We start from the raw sequence: 20,125 nt of genomic DNA, 5'->3' as shown, positions 1-20,125 counted from the left end.
ATTCTTCAATTTGTTAATATGGTGTATCACATTGATTGATTTGCGTATGTTGAAGAATCCTTGCATCCCTGGGATAAATCCCACTTGATCATGGTGTATGATCCTTTTAATGTGTTGTTGGATTCTGTTTGCTAGTATTTTGTTGAGGATTTTTGCATCTATATTCATCAGTGATATTGGTCTGTAATTTTCTTTTATTGTACTATCTTTGTCTGGTTTTGGTATCAGCGTGATGGTGGCTTCATAGAATAAGTTTGGGAGTGTTCCTTCCTCTGCAAATTTTTGGAAGAGTTTGAGAAGGATGGGTGTTAGTTCTTCTCTAAATGTTCGATACAGTTTGCCTGTGAAGCCATCTGGTCCTGGACTTTTGTTTGTTGGAAGATTTTTAATCACAGTTTCAATTTCTTTACTTGTGATTCGTCTGTTCATATTTTCTGTTTCTTCCTGGTTCAGTTTTGGAAGGTTATACGTTTCTAAGAATTTGTCCATTTCTTCCAGGTTGTACATTTTATTGGCATACAGTTGCTTGTAGTAGTCTCTTAGGATGCTTTGTATTTCTGTGGTGTCTGTTGTAACTTCTCCTTTTTCATTTCTAATTTTATTGATTTGAGTCCTCTCCCTCTTTTTCTTGATGAGCCTGGCTAATGATTTATCAATTTTGTTTATCTTCTCAAAGAACCAGCTTTTAGTTTTATTGATCTTTGCTATTGTTTTCTTTGTTTCTATTTCATTTATTTCTGCTCTGATCTTTATGATTTCTTTCCTTCTGCTAAGTTTGGGTTTTGTTTGTTCTTCTTTCTCTAGTTCCTCTAGGTGTAAGGTTAGACTGTTTATTTGAGATTTTTCTTGTTTCTTGAGGTAGGCTTGTATAACTATAAACTTACCTCTTAGAATTGCTTTTGCTGCATCCCATAGGTTTTGGATCGTTGTGTTTTCATTGTCATTTGTCTCTAGGTATTTTTTGATTTCCTCTTTGATTTCTTCAGTGATCTCTTGGTTATTTAGTAACGTAGTGTTTAGCCTCCATGTGTTTGTGTTTTTAACGTTTTTCCCCCTGTAATTCATTTCTAATCTCATAGCGTTGTGGTCAGAAAAGATGCTTGATATGATTTCAGTTTTCTTAAATTTACTGAGGCTTCACTTTTGACTCAAGACGTGATCTATCCTGGAGAATGTTCCGTGCGCACTTGAGAAGAAAGTGTAATCTGCTATTTTTGGATGGAATGTCCTATAAATATCAATTAAATCTATCTGGTCTGTTGTGTCATTTAAAGCTTCTGTTTCCTTATTTATTTTTGTTTTGGATGATCTGTCCATTGGTGTAAGTGAGGTGTTAAAGTCCCCCACTATTATTGTGTTCCTGTCGATTTCCTCTTTTATAGCTGTTAGCAGTTGCCTTATGCATGGAGGTGCTCCTATGTTGGGTGCATAAAAATGTATAATTGTTACAACTTCTTCTTGGATTTATCTCTTGATCATTATGTACTGTCCTTCCTTGTCTCTTGTAACATTCTTTATTTTAAAGTTTATATTATCTGATATGAGTATTGCTACTCCAGCTTTCTTTTGATTTCCATTTGCATGGAATATCTTTTTCCATCCCCTCACTTTCAGTCTGTATGTGTCCCTAGGTCTGAAGTGGGTCTCTTGTAGACAGCATATATATGGGTCTTGTTTTTGTATCCATTCAGCAAGCCTGTGTCTTTTGGTTAGAGCATTTAATCCATTCATGTTTAAGGTAATTATCGATATGTATGTTCCTCTGACCATTTTCTTAATTGTTTTGTGTTTGTTTTTATAGGTCCTTTTCTTCTCTTGTGTTTCCCACTTAGAGAAGTTCCTTTAGCATTTGTTGTAGAGCTGGTTTGGTGGTGCTGAATTCCCTTAGCGTTTGCTTGTCTGTCAAGCTTTTGATTTCTCTATCGAATCTGAATGAGATCCTTGCTGGGTAGAGTAATCTTGGTTGTAGGTTCTTCCCTTTCATCACTTTAAGTACATGCCACTCCCTTCTGGCTTGTAGAGTTTGTGCCGAGAAATCAGCTGTTAACCTTATGGGAGTTCCCTTGTATGTTATTTGTTGTTTTTCCCTTGCTGCTTTCAATAATTTTTCTTTGTCTTTAATTTTTGCCAGTTTGATTACTATGTGTCTCAGCATGTTTCTTCTTGGATTTATCCTGTATGGGACTCTCTGCGCTTCCTGGACTTGGGTAGCTATTTCCTTTCCCATGTTAGGGAAGTTTTTGACTATAATCTCTTCAAATATTTTCTCTGGTCCTTTCTCTCTCTCTTCTCCTTCTGGGACCCCTATAATGCAAATGTTGTTGCATTTAATGTTGTCCCAGAGGTCTCTTAGGCTGTCTTCATTTCTTTTCATTCTTTTTTCTTTATTCTGTTCCACAGCAGTGAATGCCACCATTCTGTCTTCCAGGTCACTTAACCGTTCTTCTGCCTCAGTTATTCTGCTGTTGATTCCTTCTAGTGTATTTTTCATTTCAGTTATTGTATTGTTCATCTCTGTTTGTTTGTTCTTTAATTCTTCTAGGTCTTTGTTAAACATATCTTAGGGCCTCCTTGGTGGCGCAGTGGTTGAGAGTCCGCCTGCGGATGCAGGGGATACGGGTTCGTGCCCCGGTCTGGGAGGATCCCATATGCCGCGGAGTGGCTGGGCCCGTGAGCCATGGCCGCTGGGCCTGCGCGTCCGGAGCCTGTGCTCCGCAATGGGAGAGGCCACAACAGTGAGAGGCCCGCATACCGCAAAAAGAAAAAAAAAAAAAAACATATCTTGAATCTTCTCGATCTTTGCCTCCATTCTTTTTCTGAGGTCCTGGATCATCTTCACTATCATTATTCTGAATTCTTTTTCTGGAAGGTTGCCTATCTCCACTTCATTTAGTTGTTTTTCTGGGGCTTTATCTTGTTCCTTCATCTGGTACATAGCCCTCTGCCTTTTCATCTTGTTTATCTTTCTGTGAATGTGGGTTTTGTTCCACAGGCTGCAGGATTGTAGTTCTTGCCTCTGGGGTCTGCCCTCTGGTGCATGAGGCTATCTGAGAGGCTTGTGTAAGTTTCCTGAGGGGAGGGACTGGTGGTGGGTAGAGCTGACTGTTGCTCTGGTGGGCAGAGCTCAGTAAAACTTTAATCCACTTGACTGTTGATGGGTGGGGCTGGGTTCCCTTCCTGTTGGTTGTTTGGCCTGAGGCGACCCAACACTGGAGCCTACCTGGGCTCTTTGGTGGGGCTAATGACAGACTCTGGGAGGGCTCACGCCAAGGAGTACTTCCCAGAACCTCTGCTACCAGTGTCCTTGTCCCCACGGTGAGCCACAGCCACCCCCCACCTCTGCAGGAGACCCTCCAACACTAGCAGGTAGGTCTGGTTCAGTCTCCCCTGGGGTCACTGCTCCTTCCCCTGGGTCCCGATGTGCACACTACTTTGTGTGTGCCCTCCAAGAGTGGAGTCTCTGTTTCCCTCAGTCCTGTTGAAGTCCTGCAATCAAATCCCACTAGGCTTCAAAGTCTGATTCTCGAGGAATTACTCCTCCCGTTGCCGGACCCCCAGGTTGGGAAGCCTGATGTGGGGCTCAGAACCTTCACTCCAGTGGGTGGACTTCTGTGGTGTAAGTGTTCTCCAGTCTGTGAGTCACCCACCCAGCAGTTATGGGATTTGATTTACTATGACTGCGCCCCTCCTACCGTCTCATTGTGGCTTCTCCTTTGTCTTTGGATATGGGGTATCTGTTTTGGTGAGCTCCAGTGTCTTCCTGTCGATGATCGTCCAGCAGCTAGTTGTGCTTCTGGTGTTCTCAGAAGAGGGAGTGAGAGCACGTCCTTCTACTCCGCCATCTTGGTTCCTCTCCCACAAAAGTACTACTAGCTCATTTTTATTACCTTTAAAAGGATATTATTTTAAAGTCATCTGATCACCATCTCATTCTTTGACTATTTTAGCTTCCTCTCCATCCCTGTCTTCCTCTCCATCCCTACTCCCACCACTATCCTTGCTGACATCAAAATCCAGATGGATGAGTCCACCAGCTCTCAGACCTCTGGTTCCTTGAACTTTTCCTGTCCAACAAGCTTTTCCTCCCATCCACCTCTGTAATCCCTAGTATGACCAGACCCAGGTCTTGTCATCACTAAGAATACCTCTCCCAAATCCCAGTATCAAGCACCTCCCTCCCTGAGCACCACCTCTTATGTCACTTACTCTAGAAGGCACACTCCACCAATTCTCTAGCCACGCCGAAACCTCCATCTCATTTGCCCTTCCTTCCTTAAGGAGCTAAAATTATCAGTATAATCATTCTTTGCAAACACCCTTTACTTCCATACCTACCTCTTCCCCTATTGTACTCACCTGAGAATTCTGATCCCTTAACCCTGTAAACCCAAGTACTCTCAGCATCGTGGCTACACCAGAGAAGCCAATATGACTGGTGGGAAACCCACCTCCCCTTATATCAGTCTGGCTGGTGAATTTGCTTCTTGCTTCGCTGAAAATTAGGAACAAAGGATAATTCCCCTCATCTTCCCTCCCCAAAGCTACCAGTCTACCTGCATGTGTATCTACACTTCTACCTTCCTTCCTATTATAATTAATGAAATGTCCCTTCTCCTGTCAAAGTTTAATCCCTCCACCTATGCTCTGAGTCCCATCCTTCCTCTGCGCAAAAACATGGTTGCTGGGTTTCACTCCCAAACTGTGCCCTCTCTCTTCTGTTTTGCCCAATTCTTACTCTTTACTGAATCATTACTGCCAACATAGAAACCTACTCTAGTGTCTCCTATCTTTTAAAAATTAAAAAGAAGAAAAGCCCTGCTCACATCCCCTCTAATCTCTGCCCCATTACTCTGCTTCACAGCAAAACATCTCAAGTCATTTACAGTTGCTGTTTCCACCTTCCAGCCACCCACTGTCTACTGTACTCAACCCACTCCAAATGGGATTCCATGTCCCTTCACTGAGACTATTTTTGTCCAAGTCATTAGCGACCTCAACATAGCCAAAACCAATGGTTGTTTCTCTCTCCTCAGCTTTATTAGCCCTGCCACTAATTACCCTTCCCTCTATTTTTAAACACTTGGAGCTCCTGTCCTGAGTTCTCCAATACCCCACTCATCTGATTCTTCTCCTTCCTCCATGGCCATTTCTTCTCAGCCAACTTTGCTAACTTCGCCTCTGCATGTCCACTATGTGGTAAATATTTTAGGCTCTGCAGGCCACATAAAACTGTTCTCCCTTATTCTTCTTTGTTTTGTTTGGTTTTATGTTTTTTAGAACTCTTTAAAAATGTAAAAAATATTCCTAGGGGGAGCTATATAAAAATAGGCCTCAGGCCACACTTGGCCCTGGGCCATGTTGGTCCCTGCTCTAGGTAATGAATGGCTCAGTGCTCAGTCTGGGCCCTTTTTTCTACTTATGCTCTCTCCCTAGTTGATCGCAATGAATCCCATGACTTTAAAGAACAATTAGATGCGTGATTCCACAATGTGTACCTCTAGCTGTGAGACCTCCACTGAGTTCCAAGCTTCTATATCCAAATGCTTACTTGACACTTTCAAGTAAGAACTCAGCGTGGTATGTAGCTAAATCACAATTTCATCTACCACTTAGATGTGTAATAGGCATATCAAACTTAACATATTCTAAATAACACCCTCTTGCCTAGTTTCACCTAGCTCAGTAACTAGCACAATCCAATTGCTCAAATCAAAATTCTGGAGTCCTTCTTGATTTCTCCTTTCCCCTCACTCCCATTTCAACAAGACCTGTAGGCCCTACCTCCAAGCCGAATCCTAATTTCTGACCACTACCCTCTTCTCTGCTGCTACTCTTGAGTATGAGTCCAAGTCTCCTCATCTCCAGTATGGACTTCTGAAAGAGCCTCCTACTGATTCATCTGCCTCCACACCTGCCCCTCAGGATCCATTCTCTATGCAGCAGCAAAACAATCCTTTAAAAACATAATCAGATAACATTATTTATCCCACACAAAACCTCCAGTGATACTTAAAGTAAGAAACAAACTCATGCTACATGGCCCATGAGGCCCTAAGTGACCTTACTCTGGCCCACCTCTCTGACCTCATACCCACTCTCTCCCTCCTCACTACACTTCAGCCCACTCCTGTTCATACACTCCAACTCCTCCCTGTTTTTCAAACACACCATACTTTTCCTTGCCTCAGGACTTTTGCACCTGATATCCCCAGATCTTCAAATGGCTAGTGTCCTTGTGAACATTCAGTCCAGGTGGCTCTCTTGCCCTCAGTCACTCTCTAACCCATCATACCTGTTATCTTTTATTCAAAATATTTTTTATTCCCTGAAATTAGTTTGTTCACTTATTTAACCACTTGTTTTATTTATTACTGTATATTCCCACTAGATTGTGAATTCCTTGAGAGTAGAGACTGTGTTCATAGCTATGTGTTCTATCTCCTGAAAGAGTACCTGGCACATAGTGGGTACGCAGTGAATATTTGCTGAGCAAATTAATGAGTAAAGGTAGAATATCCATGGTATGTTTTCTGCTTATACAACTAAAAACTTTTTTTTCAAAGTATTGTTCCCCAGATGACCAGCCAAATGGACTACAGCCTTAATACTGTAGTCATAACATAAACCCTATGTGCTAGGAACTATGCTACATTCTGGGAGTATAAAAATAAATTAAACATAGTCCCTGCCTTCTAAGATTATGTAATCTGGTGGGTGGAATAATAATGTGAAATCATTACAGTCATGTGGCACATGGATAATTGAAATATGTGGCAACACAGCTCGCCCTAAAGAGGTTAGAGATGGCTTCATAAAGGAAGTGGTATCTGAGCTGAATTTGGAAGGATGAGTAGAACTTTTCCAGGTGGATCAGACAGAAAACAAAGAGAAGTTACTCCAGACAGAGAAAATATGTGAAAAGGCACAGGTGCCAGAAAAAATTACAGAGCATGAAAACAACAATCAGTCAAGTTTGGACCATGGGATGCAGTTGGGTGGGAAGTGGTAAGAAATGATGAAATTGGTAAGAGGAGGAGTCAGTTGCTGAAGCCTCGCTTAGGATTTGGATTTGTTCATGCAAAGCAAGTGCCTGATTTTGAGAAGGGAAATAATATGATTAGATTTGCTTAATAGAAAGTTCACCATTCCTGCAAGGTGGTGGAGAATGGATCAGAAGACTAAAAGGCTGGGTTCAGAGAAAGGAGTTAGATCGCTCAGACAGGAAAGGGCTGAGTCTAGCCCCTAGGAACACCAGCTTTGAAAGTCTTCTGCCTGGCCAGAGAAATAGGAGACCGGGACAGAGCAGCATCACAGAAACTGGGGAAAAAGAGGGTTTTAAGGCAGAGACTGTGACCAACACTGCTACAAACCAGAGACAGATCTGGTAAATACAGAAAAGTGTCTAATGGACCTGGCAGTATGGGGTCTGACATTGGGAACCTTGGGGCAAGAACCATTTCTGTGGTGAGCAGTTCATCAACACAAGAGAAGAAGCTGCAGGGGAAGCTAGAGTCAAGTAATTGTTTGTTTGTTTGTTTGTATTTTAGTAGGAACTTAAGTATATTTATATCTGAGAAGAGCCAATAGCTAGGGAGCAAGAAAACAGAAAACGGGCACTGAGAAAATAGGGCAGCAATGCGCCTTGTACAGAAAAGGAACACTTTTCATCTTAAAATATGAGGAAGATGTAGCTATAAGTAAGTGTATAGGGTTGGCTGGGGAGGGAGCTGGGGGGTGGTAGCAAAGAGTTGGGGAAACTCCTGGTTGTCGGTGTTGGAGGCTCTTAGGGGCTACCAAAAAATGGTACCCCTTTCAGCACCCAAGTTCTAAACAAGTTGAAAAATAAACAGTAAATATTACGACCAAGAATATCACCTTTATTTCAGCTAAACTGAGGGTGTGGCTTCTTAAGAGATCTCTTAGCCAAGTGGGATTGCTGATACTCAATCCCAGAATTAGGCAGGTCTGCCCAAGGAGACCGCAAACACCGCAGGGTTCCTGGGGCGGGGAGGGGCTTCTCCCCAGGACAGCTTTTGCTGTGTGCAGGAGCACAGGGAAACTCAGCTTTCTGCTAGCTGCTTGCTCCCAAGAGCAGAAGGGTGGAGTTGAGCAGGCTCTGTATAGTTATCCCCTAAGTTGACCAAGCAAATAAACCACTCCTCCTCTCAGGGCAGAATAAGGAAAAGGTGGAAAGGCCTGTAGTTCCACTAACTGAGCTGCCTTCATAGGAAAGGAACATCACATTGGGAGCTGGAAAAAAGTGTTCCCACTAACAGTTAGCTTATGTCTTCTAAATAAAAAAGAAAATAAAGTGACCTGATGAGAATCGGAAAGGGGTGGGGGAAGGAATTATTATTGGCTTTGGAATGGTGACAGTGTTTAGAGTCACTATGTGACCGGGAGAGCAAATTCTTTTCAGCGTTGAGGGCCCAGCCAAGGCTGGAAGTCATAGGTTTGCAGCAGCATCTTTAGCTAAGATCATAGGTCTACTGTTGAATTGAAAATTAAGAGAGGTCATGTTACAAGGTGAGTGTCAGGGAGAGTAGTCAGCAAAAGAAATGCAGCTGAGAGGTCAGATAAGATGAGAACTGAATGATACCCATCAGGTTTAGTAACTCAGAAATCATTAAGTGAATTTCTGTGTTGGTGGAGTATTGAGGTAAAATCCAGACTGGAATAGGTCAAAAGCGTGAATTTAAAGGTGATGAGATAGAGATAGCATGCAGAAACACTTTTTTTTTGGGGGGGGGTGTCTATTTTGCTATGAAAGGGATAAAAAAGTAGGGTAATAACATTAGGGAGAAGTGTGGACAATGGAGGGTTTCTGTTTAGTTTTCTTTTCAGATGAGAGATGGCAGAGCATGTCTGAATTGTAGGGAAGCAATCAGTAGAGAAGGAGTTGAAGATGCAAGTAGATAAATATCTATGTATAACCTTTTAGACTCTTGTAGATCTGTCCTGAAACTTACTGAACTTCATAGTAAGGAGGAATAGAGATTATCTTTGGTGCTCCCTGGGAAAAGTATTTTAAGTCCCTCTAAATTCAATTCTTTTTTAAATATTTTTAGAATGCATCAGGGATTTATGCTGAAATAGATGGAGCCAAAAATGAACTACAAAGAAAACTATCCAACCTAAGCAACCTCAGTCATGATTTAGTTCAGGAGGCTGTTGACCATGCACAGAACCTTCAACAAGAGGCTGATGAATTGAGCAGGTAATATCCTGGTTTTAGAAATGCAAACATCTTTATAGGCTGAGTAACTTATTTTTATTCAATTTCACATGACAGGGTTGCTGGGATACAGTGTTAGCAGTTTGGTTTTAGAGTTGGGTTTGCTTATTTGTTTTTCTGTTTGTTGGTTGGCCAGTCTGAGAGCCAATTATTGTTTTTTGCAGTTGCTTTGGGGAGACAGTTTTTCGATTTTAAAAAATCTGTCAGATTAGAGACCTGACAGAGGGGTAGTTCTGTTCCACATTATTGATAAGATAACCTAACACATTTTAGTTATAGGGATATAACTGCTGCCCAAAATAGTATCAAGTAAATCAGATCCTTCTGCAAGGTCTAATTCTGCCATCATCACCTATTTATTTCAGAGACAGCATTAGCTTTCCACACCCAAGTGTCTTAAGTAAAGCTGGTTGGAAGTTGGCAATACGTGGGACTTGTGGCAGATACTCCACAGTGCCCAGCAGGCACTATTTGATTTCAACACCTTTAAGAGAAAAAATCAATTGATAATTTTCCTCGCAGTATCTAGAAGAGAGTCCTAAGCACTCATTTAATGTTAATTGAAATGTACTAAAAGATTGGCATTGAATTCATGACCCTGAAAAAATAGGTAAATAATGAGATCATTATGGAGAAAGATTGCAAGTCTGGCAATTAGAAACAAGGATCGTGAAGGTCATGAATAAAATAAGACCCAGTATTCACTTCTGTTCAAAACTTAAATCACCTTTCTTTCCTGATTGCCAAGGGCAGGGGTGGGAGTGGGGTTGGTGAGATCATGGGTAAAACCTTGGTGTGTGAGATGTTGTTGTATCCAGCTCAGTGTCATGCTCCCAGGAAATGTGCTTCTTATCAAGCCAATAAAATGGAACTTGGAGAAAATACTAGTTTTGGTAACAACTGTATGGGTAGATTATTATTTTTGAGATTAATTCTGTGGCTCTCTTCGTTGTTCTTTTGTCATTTAGTGACTACATCCCATTGAATGGGATCCCAACACAGACCTTCTCAACCCTGCAGTAAACAGTGTTCTAGATAGAACTTCTAAGGAAGTTACCCCATGCTTTACATGAAACATAATCAGAAATATCAATCACCCTGAAGTCCCTTTTTTATGTTTAGCATATTTATGACTACATATATTCAGGAAAACATCCAAATTTATGGACGTCTTCCCTTCAAAATGTGAATATTCTTCAGCATCTATCTGGTGTACGCAGTGATTTGCATGTTTTGCCTCAAACAGAGATAAACATAATTCATCAAGAAGCTTCCACTTCAAAAGCACATCTTTATTTTGTATATTGATGTAGTACCTGTTTTGTGCCTAGTAATGAAAACAAAGTAATAAAGGCTTTTTGTTTCAAGCTCTTTGATATATCTGCTCACCACTCTAGCCAGCAAAATTTTTAAATATTAATAAAAATTGGTAACATTTTATACCTTTTATCCCTTTCTTTTAAAACTTCCTCAGGTTTTACTCTCTGTGCCATTTCTGAGAACAGGGGGTTGTGGGGAGATTTAAGTAGCAGGCATTTGGATCAGAATTTCCTCTGCAGAGCAGGGCTGCGTTATGACCTTCATGGGCCATAAAAAACTTTTTAATTATATGTCATTACTACATTGGTATAAAGGCTAATGTAATCATTATTGTTATCCTCATTTTTTTCTTCTGATTTAAAAAAAGTTAACATGAAAGCACCTTTGTGGGCCTCTGAATGGTTCTCAGCCCTACTGCAGAGGAGCCAGAATGATGATGAACTCGGACAAAAAAGAAGAAAGTTGCCAAGGAAATACAGGGGAAGTTCCTCTGAGCCTAAGCCCCGGTGTACAGGGACTGAAACTGGTTGGAGGAGGCTGAGCTCAATAGGTCAGGGTGGTGTGAAGAGAGGAGCCAATGTAGGATCTGCAGTGTCATGTACTGCATCACAGAGAATCTTCTGAGAAGTTACTGATGAATAAAGTGATACTAGTCTCAATTTCTGGAATTGGGAAAAAAGTATGGAACTGGTAGATTTAAGACTGAATAAAATTAAGACAAAGGATTTAGGATGAGCTGCAGAAGAGGGGGCTGGAGTTTGTATTATAGAGGAGGAAGTGTTTGTCAATAGTATGAATTATTGTGTGGATACACTTACAGTTTGAAATTTCCATTTAGGAAATGGTTTAGGTATAATAAATCCTGAGATTTACTGGATGCCAGGCATGGAACCAAACATTACACATATTTTGTCCCTGTTAGACCTCATATGAATCCTCTGAGGCACATACTGTTATCAACCTCTATGTGAGGGTGTCCAGTGCATCATGGGTGTCAGTAAATGTTAGAGGAACCTTACAGGGGCCAGAAGGGACACAGGCAGAGAACGTGGTATCAGGGCAGGGGTGGTTGTAAGATGAGGCTGTGCACTTAAGCGGGGGCAGCTGGGCCTCAGGAGTGAGACAGACCGTAACCGTGTTTGCCCTGGGCAAGCTATGCACCCTTCCTCAGAGCCTCAGCAACTTTTATGGAAAAAGGAATAACAATATCAACTTCATGGGTGTGGTAAGATTTAGAGACATAATATATGGAACAGGGCTAGCCCAGTATCTGTACATTATGCTCAATATGTGTTACAGCGTTTCTTAAAGAAAAATGTGATCTGTTATATAAAAGAAGGAAAAAAGATTGAATAGAGTGAAACCAACTAATATTTAACACCAGCTGAGGTTATGCACCCTCTCCAAGGGCCTTAGTTTCTTTGTCAGGGAGGGAATAACAATGCTGATTCGGGTAAGCAGCAGGTGGGGATGATTGTGGGTTCATTCTTCTGCCTCACACCACCAAGGAGCCAAAACAAGGTGAAGCCTTGAGGGAACCAAAAGTAGAGGAATGCAAAGAAAATGTGCCCTTAGGAAAGGCAGCTCGGGAAAACCTTGCCCAGCCAGGTAACTTTAAATAACAGGAAGGAAGTACCTTTGGTCCCAGAAGTACTCCAATCAGGCCCTAAAAATGGCCCTATTTCCCAAGGAGGTAAGAAAGAGAAATAATGCCACGTTTGTTTATTAACAGGAATTTGCACAGTTCAGATGTGAATGGGCTGGTACAGAAGGCTTTGGACGCTTCAAATGTCTATGAAAATATTGCCAATTATGTTAGTGAAGCCAACGAAATGGCAGAACAGGCTTTGAACATCACTGATCGAATTTATGATGTGAGTATTCCCTTACTTTAACATTCATTTATATGTTGCCTTTTCCTGGCTTATGACTTTTCTGTTTCCTAATGTCATCTGTTGAGCTTCCAATGTAATACAAATGGCAGAAAGTGCAGGAGAACTAAGAAAAGACCATTTTACTTATGTTATGAATGTTTCAGTAATGCAGGTTCTTCAAGATGTGTCATACTCCAATCAGCAAATGCCAGTTTCTTTGACAGCTTTTGTAAACCAAAGTCCCTGAATAAAAAATATTTAAGACTAGCTCCTGCTGATAGAAAAGATACTTTATGCATACATTCAGATTTCCTCAACTCAAAAATTGTTTATTCAACAGCTTTTTCATGACAAGCACTTTGGTGGGCCCTTGGCCAAGCACTATTCCAAGTTCACTGAATTTTCCTCAAAAACCATTTATCTTGAAAATGTCAAGGATATTATTTTCTCATGTTCACATTTGACCTTGATTTTGAGCTATGAAAATGAAGCTGTATGTATTTTGCTTGGTGTTTAGCAGATAAACTGTATCATTTAAATCCTAGAATGATGAAAAGTTGATTTCTTCTGCTGTCATTCTTACTCTCTCCATCCAATTTCCTTGTAGGCTGTGAGTGGGATTGATACGCAAATCATTTACCATAAAGATGAGAGTGAGAACCTCCTCAGTCAAGCCAGAGAGCTGCAAGCAAGGGCAAATTCTAGTAAATATCTTTTCTTTCCTGTCTTCCTTCTGATTTATAGCTGCTTCCCTCCTTTTACACAGTGTTCCTGCATATAAACAGAGGTTTCAAAATGCTAGGATTAAAGAATAAATTATATTTCATCTGAATAATAAAAAAGCAAGTATTAGATATTTTCAAATAAATTATGGTTTCAAAAAATTCCATGTAGTAAAATTACATGGAAACATATAGTTATCCAATATATAGTGGATATTCTTGCTAATCAAAAAGGCTAATTAATAGAAACCTACTATGAATGCCAATTTTCAAGAAGATAGTACCATAAAATACACTTTAACACTAAAATTATATTGCACATAATGTAACCTTCCTTGAACAATTCACAAGGCCCTTTAAAATTTTACCATGAAGGGATGGGTCAGCACTGTGAGAGTCAGGAGGACAAGGTACCACAAAGCCATCTGGTTTTTTGCACTTTCTTGTAGTTTGTGTTATACAAGTTTGCTGTATTTAGGACAAGCCTAATGACCATATGGAAAAAAAGCACTTCCAAAGGCTAGTGTCTGCACCTGCTAAATCAAGCACATCCCAGAGTGGGAGAGGGAGGAAAAAATAAGAGTGAAATCATTTCAGTTAGTTTTGAATCTTATGAGTTACTCTTGAAAACAATCAAACTAAGAATTTTACTAAACCTTACTCATCTCTGAGGTAATGAGCTCATTCCTAAGGATATTCGAGCATTGACTAATGAGGTTGGAAATCCATTATCTAGCTAACTTCTACCACCTAAAAACAAAGACCAAGTTTGAAACTGAAAATTTCATGTGATTTTATCAAAGCAATTAACTTGAAGTCTAACTGTACATTTTCTCTCTTTTTTAAATGTAGAGCCATTATATACAGAAAATAAATGCATTTGTTTTTCATATGCAGACTATTTAACTATTTAATTACCATAAAGCAGCTATTATCTGGGTAAACAGACAATAAAAATGTTGTTTCTTCATTCTAATTAATTCATTATACAAGTTTAGTCTTAAACATGCTCTTTAGAGAAGAATTAGAATGTTAGCAGTAAAGAATTAGAATACTTATATTAAAATATTTTTGGATAAATGTTGTCATACGTATGTATTGCTTTTGTTTGTGAAGACCAGAGTATGTGGGTCTTTACGATGCAGTGACTTAAATATTTTATTCTCCTTGATAATTTGCAAAGTATTTTCTCAATCCTGTCATTACTGATTTGTTGAACCTCATGAAAGCAATTTTTCTATTGTGATAATGCTGTCTCTTCAAAGTTCCATATTTTATGTGTAGATAAACCTCTCTGCTTTGGTCTCTCTGAATATTTTTCAGATCTGGTCACCTATTTCATGATCTTGTTTGGTTAAACCCCTTCATATGTTTATTTGCCAAAGGGACACTGATGGGGAGTTAGGACAGTGTGGATCAGAACTTGCCTCCCTTTAGAAAATATGCATGTTTGTAATATAAATTCAGATTTTCAAATTGAACCATATTTCATCTATTGAGTTACACTGTAATTTCAGATTACTATTAATTCATTTCCAAATGAATTTCAATGATCAGTAATCTTTATTTACCAGACTTCCTTTTTTTCATTATCTATATCAAATAGCCATCTGTAATAAACTCAGGAAGCTGCTGTCTTTTAAAATCTTCTACTGAATTAATTTGTAAAATGAAAAATGTCTGTGTAAGACAGTGGGTTCCAAATAGGACAGACTTTTTATGAGGCATTTCTTCTTATAAACATCCAGCCCCAAATAGACTTTCTTTCTCCTATTTTATCAAAAACTCCAAATACAGTTAAATATATTCTTTCTCAGTATATCAGCCAGTGTTTTTTGCAGTAACAAGACCCAAAAGGAAGAGCTGAATAGATTGCTTGTATCACAATATTCAAAAATTGAAACTAAAAGAGGGAGAGAGGGTGCAAAATAACAACAAAGTATGTTTAAGACCCTCCTTGAATTCTGGGAAATTATTGGCACTACCCAGAGGAAACAAGAAAGAAATGCTTGTACTTTGGTTACATTGTACTTGGTACAAGTACATTGACAGAATCATCTAAGCATCACCCATATATACCCATTATGTACATGTATGGGGAAAAGATAACTGAACAATAAACCAAGCACACCAAGACTGTATAATTGAAAAGAGACAGTATACCATGGGAGAGTATATATTTGCAAGCCCATTGGAGAGAAAGGAAAGAAGGGGAAGTGAAGAAATTATTTTTTTGTTTGTAAAGAAACATACATTTCCTGATTCTTCGGAAGTAAACAAAGCATGAAACAAGAATTCTTGGGAAAATTGATCCTTCAGTTCAGGTGACAAGATATTACATCATGACTTGTTTAGATTTGTGCCAAGGTAGCCCCAGTTAGGGTCTATGCTACAAGTATATTTTCAAGAATAATTTTTTAAGAAAAAGACTAATTATCGAAACTGATGCAAGAACGAATAGAAAATCTGATAGAACTGTATTTACATACATGTGTATAATAAATCTAATCAGTAATTAAGCCCTCCCACAAAGAAATCTCAAGGCTCAGATGGCTCCACCAGTGAATTCTCCAAAACACTTAAAGAAGAAATAACACCATTAGTACATAAATTCTTCCAGAAAATAGAAAAGGAGGAAATACTCTCTTTTTTCTGTGAAGCAACAAAACTTAGATATCAAAACCTAAGGACGTTATAAACAAGGGAAAATATAAGCCAAATTCTCTCTTAAACAGAGATGTGAAACTCCTAATCAGGATATTAGCCAATCAAATCTAGCATACATAGAAATGGTAATACATGACCAAGTTAGGTTTATTCCAGGATTTCAATGATATTTTAACATTTAAAACATCAGTAGCAATTCACCACCTCATTTGTAGAACATAGGAGAACATTCATATGCTTATCTCACTACATGCAGGAAGATCATTTAACAAAACTCGCTACCCACTCATGTTTTAAAAAAACTCATAGCAAACTAGGAATAGAAGGAAACTTCCATAATCTAATAAAGAATAATAAAATAATATTCAACAAACCAATATTCATACTGAAATATTGAAAGCTTTTCCATTAAGATTGGAAATAAAATAAGGATTCCCCACATTATCAATTCAATGTGTAAATATCCAGTTTAATTCTATGTAAAACAATTAGAAATTAACTGTTTTTAAAATAACACCATTTGCAATAACATAAATTACCTAGGAATAAATCTGATGCAAGATGCTAAGATCTTTACACATAAAACTTTAATATGCTACTGAAGAAATTAAAAGATGATCTAAATGAGATCAAAATGAGAATTTAGATCTAAGGAAGAATAAATAAAAACTGTTCATTAAGTGGAAGACTTGAATTTGTAAAAATAACAGTTTCTGCCAAAATTTATCTATAGATTCAATATAATCTCAATTAAAGTACGAGAACTGTATATACATATACAGGATGCTTCTAGAATTTCTTTGGAAATGGGGGTAGATGGGGGTAGGCAAGAATAGCCAGCACAGTCTTGAATTAAAAAAAAAAACAAAACTGGAAGACTTAAACTACCCAGTATCAAGACTTACAACTGTACAAAAATTAAGACAGAGATACAAAAAGATATAAAAAATTGCAATACTCTATCATTTCTTTTGAATAAAGCTTAAAAATGGACACAACTAACAGATGGAGATAGGATTCAGAATAGTGGTCACCTTTGGGTAATCATGGAGGTCCCAGGAAACCGTAACGGGCTAATAATGCTTTTAAAAATGCTTTTCTTGACCTGGGCGCTGGTTATATTTTGTGTTCAGTTTGTGAAAACTCATCAAGCTGTACACTTATAATTGTGTACCCTTTTCTAGATGTGTGCTGTGTATCAATTAAAATTTATTAAAACAATCAAGAAAAAATAATTAATCTTACCTAACCAGTTATCACCGTAAGTATAGATAGGTCTTTTCAGCTCTTTATCAGTCGTGCTGCTCGTGGTTGTTAGTCACAGCAGTGCTATATTTTTCAATCAAAAAAGTTACCCATTATCTGTACATCCGTATGAGTTACTTTTTGACATCCTAAATCACTCCCAAGCAGTGTTACAAGTTTTCTGCAGTCCTTTACCTCTGAGTTGAAATGCCGCTTTGGTGTTCTATGTTTATATCATATTCAGAATATTGCAGATGACTTAGTGGTACAAACCAGAATTTTCCTTGTTGCAATGGAGATTTCTTCCCTGGCATCTTTGCCCTACTTGTACTTTTTTTGGCTTCTTCACAGGCAATAACGAGGCAGTGGCTGACACCAGTAGGCGCGTGGGTGGAGCCCTAGCAAGGAAGACTACCCTCAAAAACAGATTAAATGATGCCATTAAGAGACTGCAAGCCACAGAGAGAGGTGAGGATCTCAGGGAGAACTTAAGGCTCATCTGTTTGTTCACTAGTATTAAGGTAAACCTTTGAGGAAAGAGAAGGTGATTCTTTGCTTATTAATCTTTTTATAAATAAATATTGCTTTCTGATGACAAAAGAAACAATGTTTATCTCACACACGCACACACATACACACAGAAGTCCTGGAAAATAATAAAAGCTGTAGTCACATCACCTAGGGGTGACAATTAAATTTGACAGCATTTTCCTCCAATCTTGTGTGTATGTGTGTGCGTGCACGCGTGCATATCAATGAGATCATGATGTTTATACTATTTGGTAACCTACTTTCTTGTGAACATCCTTTTTCATTAACAAATATGCCCTAATTTGGTTATTGGGTTTCTCTGGCCCCAGCAGTAAACAGCTGCTCTCTGTTACATGTCATGTCGTTCTTATAGTGCAAGCAGGGAGACCACTGAGCCAGAGAGAAAAACAAGAGCACTCATGCTGCCTAATCTGGAACTACAGTGGTATCTTAGAAAGATGTGATTGGGCGCGTAAGTGCCTTTCCCGGCATAGTGAAAGTTAACACATTGCTGCTGGTTGTGGTGTTTCACTACACAGAGCAAATTCAGCTACAGAACTACAGGATGCAAAAGCCCTGGCCAGAAGGGTGCATCAGCATCATCAGAGCTACCACATGCTAAGCACTGGGCTGTATTTTACAAACATTATCTCATGTGGGCAAGTATTGCTGTTGCCTTTAGGCTGATGTGAACCCTGAAGCTTGTCAAGGTGGGGGAACTTGCTCCAAAAGGCACAGCAACAAAAAGAAGCAGACCCAGGATTCAAAGCTACATCCATCAGAGTTCAGAGCATGTGGGGTTAAGTTAAATGTTTCTCCAGTTAAAAATAATTAAAGCTACAACCTCACCTGAGTGATTTTTAATTGTTTTTATTACAGAAATAATACATGACCATTATAGAAAAATTAGAAAATATAAATAAGAAAAGAGAAAGAAGAGAAATCTTTTATAATCTCATTACCCAGGAAAAAACCATTTTGTTGTAAACATATTTTTATTTTAAATATATAACAAAAAAAATTTCACTATAGATCTCTTTTGAAACTTGCTTTTCTTATTCAAAAATACCTTTACTTCTGTACTAGAGCATCATTTTTATGGCAGAAGGTGTCCCACAAAGAAGAAAGTGATATTTACAATGCATTTCAGACATAGGCATTTTATGAGTTAGTATCTCATATGCATTTTCTATAGCTTCCTCACCAGGTCTCTAACCTGAAGAAATACTACTCTCTTTTTTAAATTTCCCTTTAATTTGGAAATGTTTTAAATGAACGACATGATTTTAATGAGACTTTAGAGTTTTTCAATCTCACTTGTTAATACTATTTACAATATTCTAGTGCACCTGACTTATACCATAATTAACATTTATTTAAAGATCTCGGTTTGGCTGAAAAGCCTGAATTTGAGGTCTCTTTCATCCCAGTGATGAAATGGATATTCATGACCCCATCAAATGTCCTACTTCTTTGCAAAGTAAATGTCCTTGTGCTCTGTGTGAAGGTGACGCTCAGCAGCGCCTGGGTCAGTCGAAGCTGATCACCGCAGAAGCTAACAAGACCACAGTGGAAGTCCAGCAGGTAGCCGCCCCGATGACTAACAGTCTAACCAACTGGTCACAGAATCTTCAACAGTTTGACTCATCTGCTTACAACACTGCAGTGGACTCTGCCAGAGATGCAGGTATCACTTAGTAACTTCACAATTTGCATCCAATTGAGGAATTGGCCATTAAACCCTACACATCTTTTGTTAAGAAGCAATTTTTTTCATTCAAGTTTTAGATTGGAATATTGTAGAAGTTAGCTTAGAAAAGGATAAAAGCTTTTGCTCAGTTCACCTATCAATATATATGTATGTGTGCGGACATAGGAAATATATGTATTTCCCATAAATAAACACCAGACAGACTGGTTGAGTCAATTTTTTTCTGCGTGAAATAATGGTAACACTTGTTTTTATCAATGTAAGATTGATTCTTTGGGGAAGAAGGGCAATCACCTGTTAGAATAAATATGTTAACAAAATATTGGTTTGCTTTTAGGAAAAAAGTTTACTAAACAGCACTGCTGTTACTAAACATCATGCTTTTTCCTTACCTGAGTAAAGCAGGTTATTACCAACAAGTACTGAATATGGCCAACTAGAACTTTAGCTTCCCATTAAGAAGTAAAGTCTGTTGGCCAACTTGAATATAAATATATAGTAATGAAGATGAAATATGTTGATATCTATCTAATTAATTTAGTTATACGTAGATATTAAAATCACATATTACTTGAGAATTTTTTTCCAGTCTCATATTTTTATTCCATCTTTTCGTACCTCCTAAATATCAATGTCTTTGTCATGATTAGAACTTCCAGTTCTCCAGAATGGTTTTGCAGACCATATTCCCTTCACTTCCATCTGGATTAAGAACCAACTTTTTAAATCCACGTATGGATTTGTCCATCGCTAGAAATTTTATCCCAGGGCACAATATCCATTCCTGTAACAGGAAGATAGCTCTTTCATACTCATCTTT

At 38.6% G+C, this 20,125-nt stretch overlaps 1 protein-coding gene across 3 annotated transcripts in view; it reads left to right on the top strand.

Moving 5' to 3' along the window:
- The window catches only part of LAMA4 (laminin subunit alpha 4), a 182,282-nt gene that overhangs the window by 127,873 nt on the left and 34,284 nt on the right, over positions 1 to 20,125 (top strand). For all 3 annotated transcript variants that reach the window (XM_081251258.1, XM_081251257.1, XM_081251259.1), the window contains exons 14-18: positions 9,069 to 9,217; positions 12,288 to 12,429; positions 13,037 to 13,133; positions 17,415 to 17,531; positions 19,102 to 19,281. In XM_081251258.1, the coding sequence (XP_081107384.1) occupies positions 9,069 to 9,217; positions 12,288 to 12,429; positions 13,037 to 13,133; positions 17,415 to 17,531; positions 19,102 to 19,281 (685 nt within the window). The remainder of the gene's footprint in view (positions 1 to 9,068; positions 9,218 to 12,287; positions 12,430 to 13,036; positions 13,134 to 17,414; positions 17,532 to 19,101; positions 19,282 to 20,125) is intronic.

This window comes from Mesoplodon bidens (assembly GCF_964165515.1).
Source record: "Mesoplodon bidens genome assembly, chromosome: 12".
Taxonomy (NCBI): domain Eukaryota; kingdom Metazoa; phylum Chordata; class Mammalia; order Artiodactyla; family Ziphiidae; genus Mesoplodon; species Mesoplodon bidens.
This window is presented reverse-complemented; position numbering and strand designations above follow the sequence as displayed.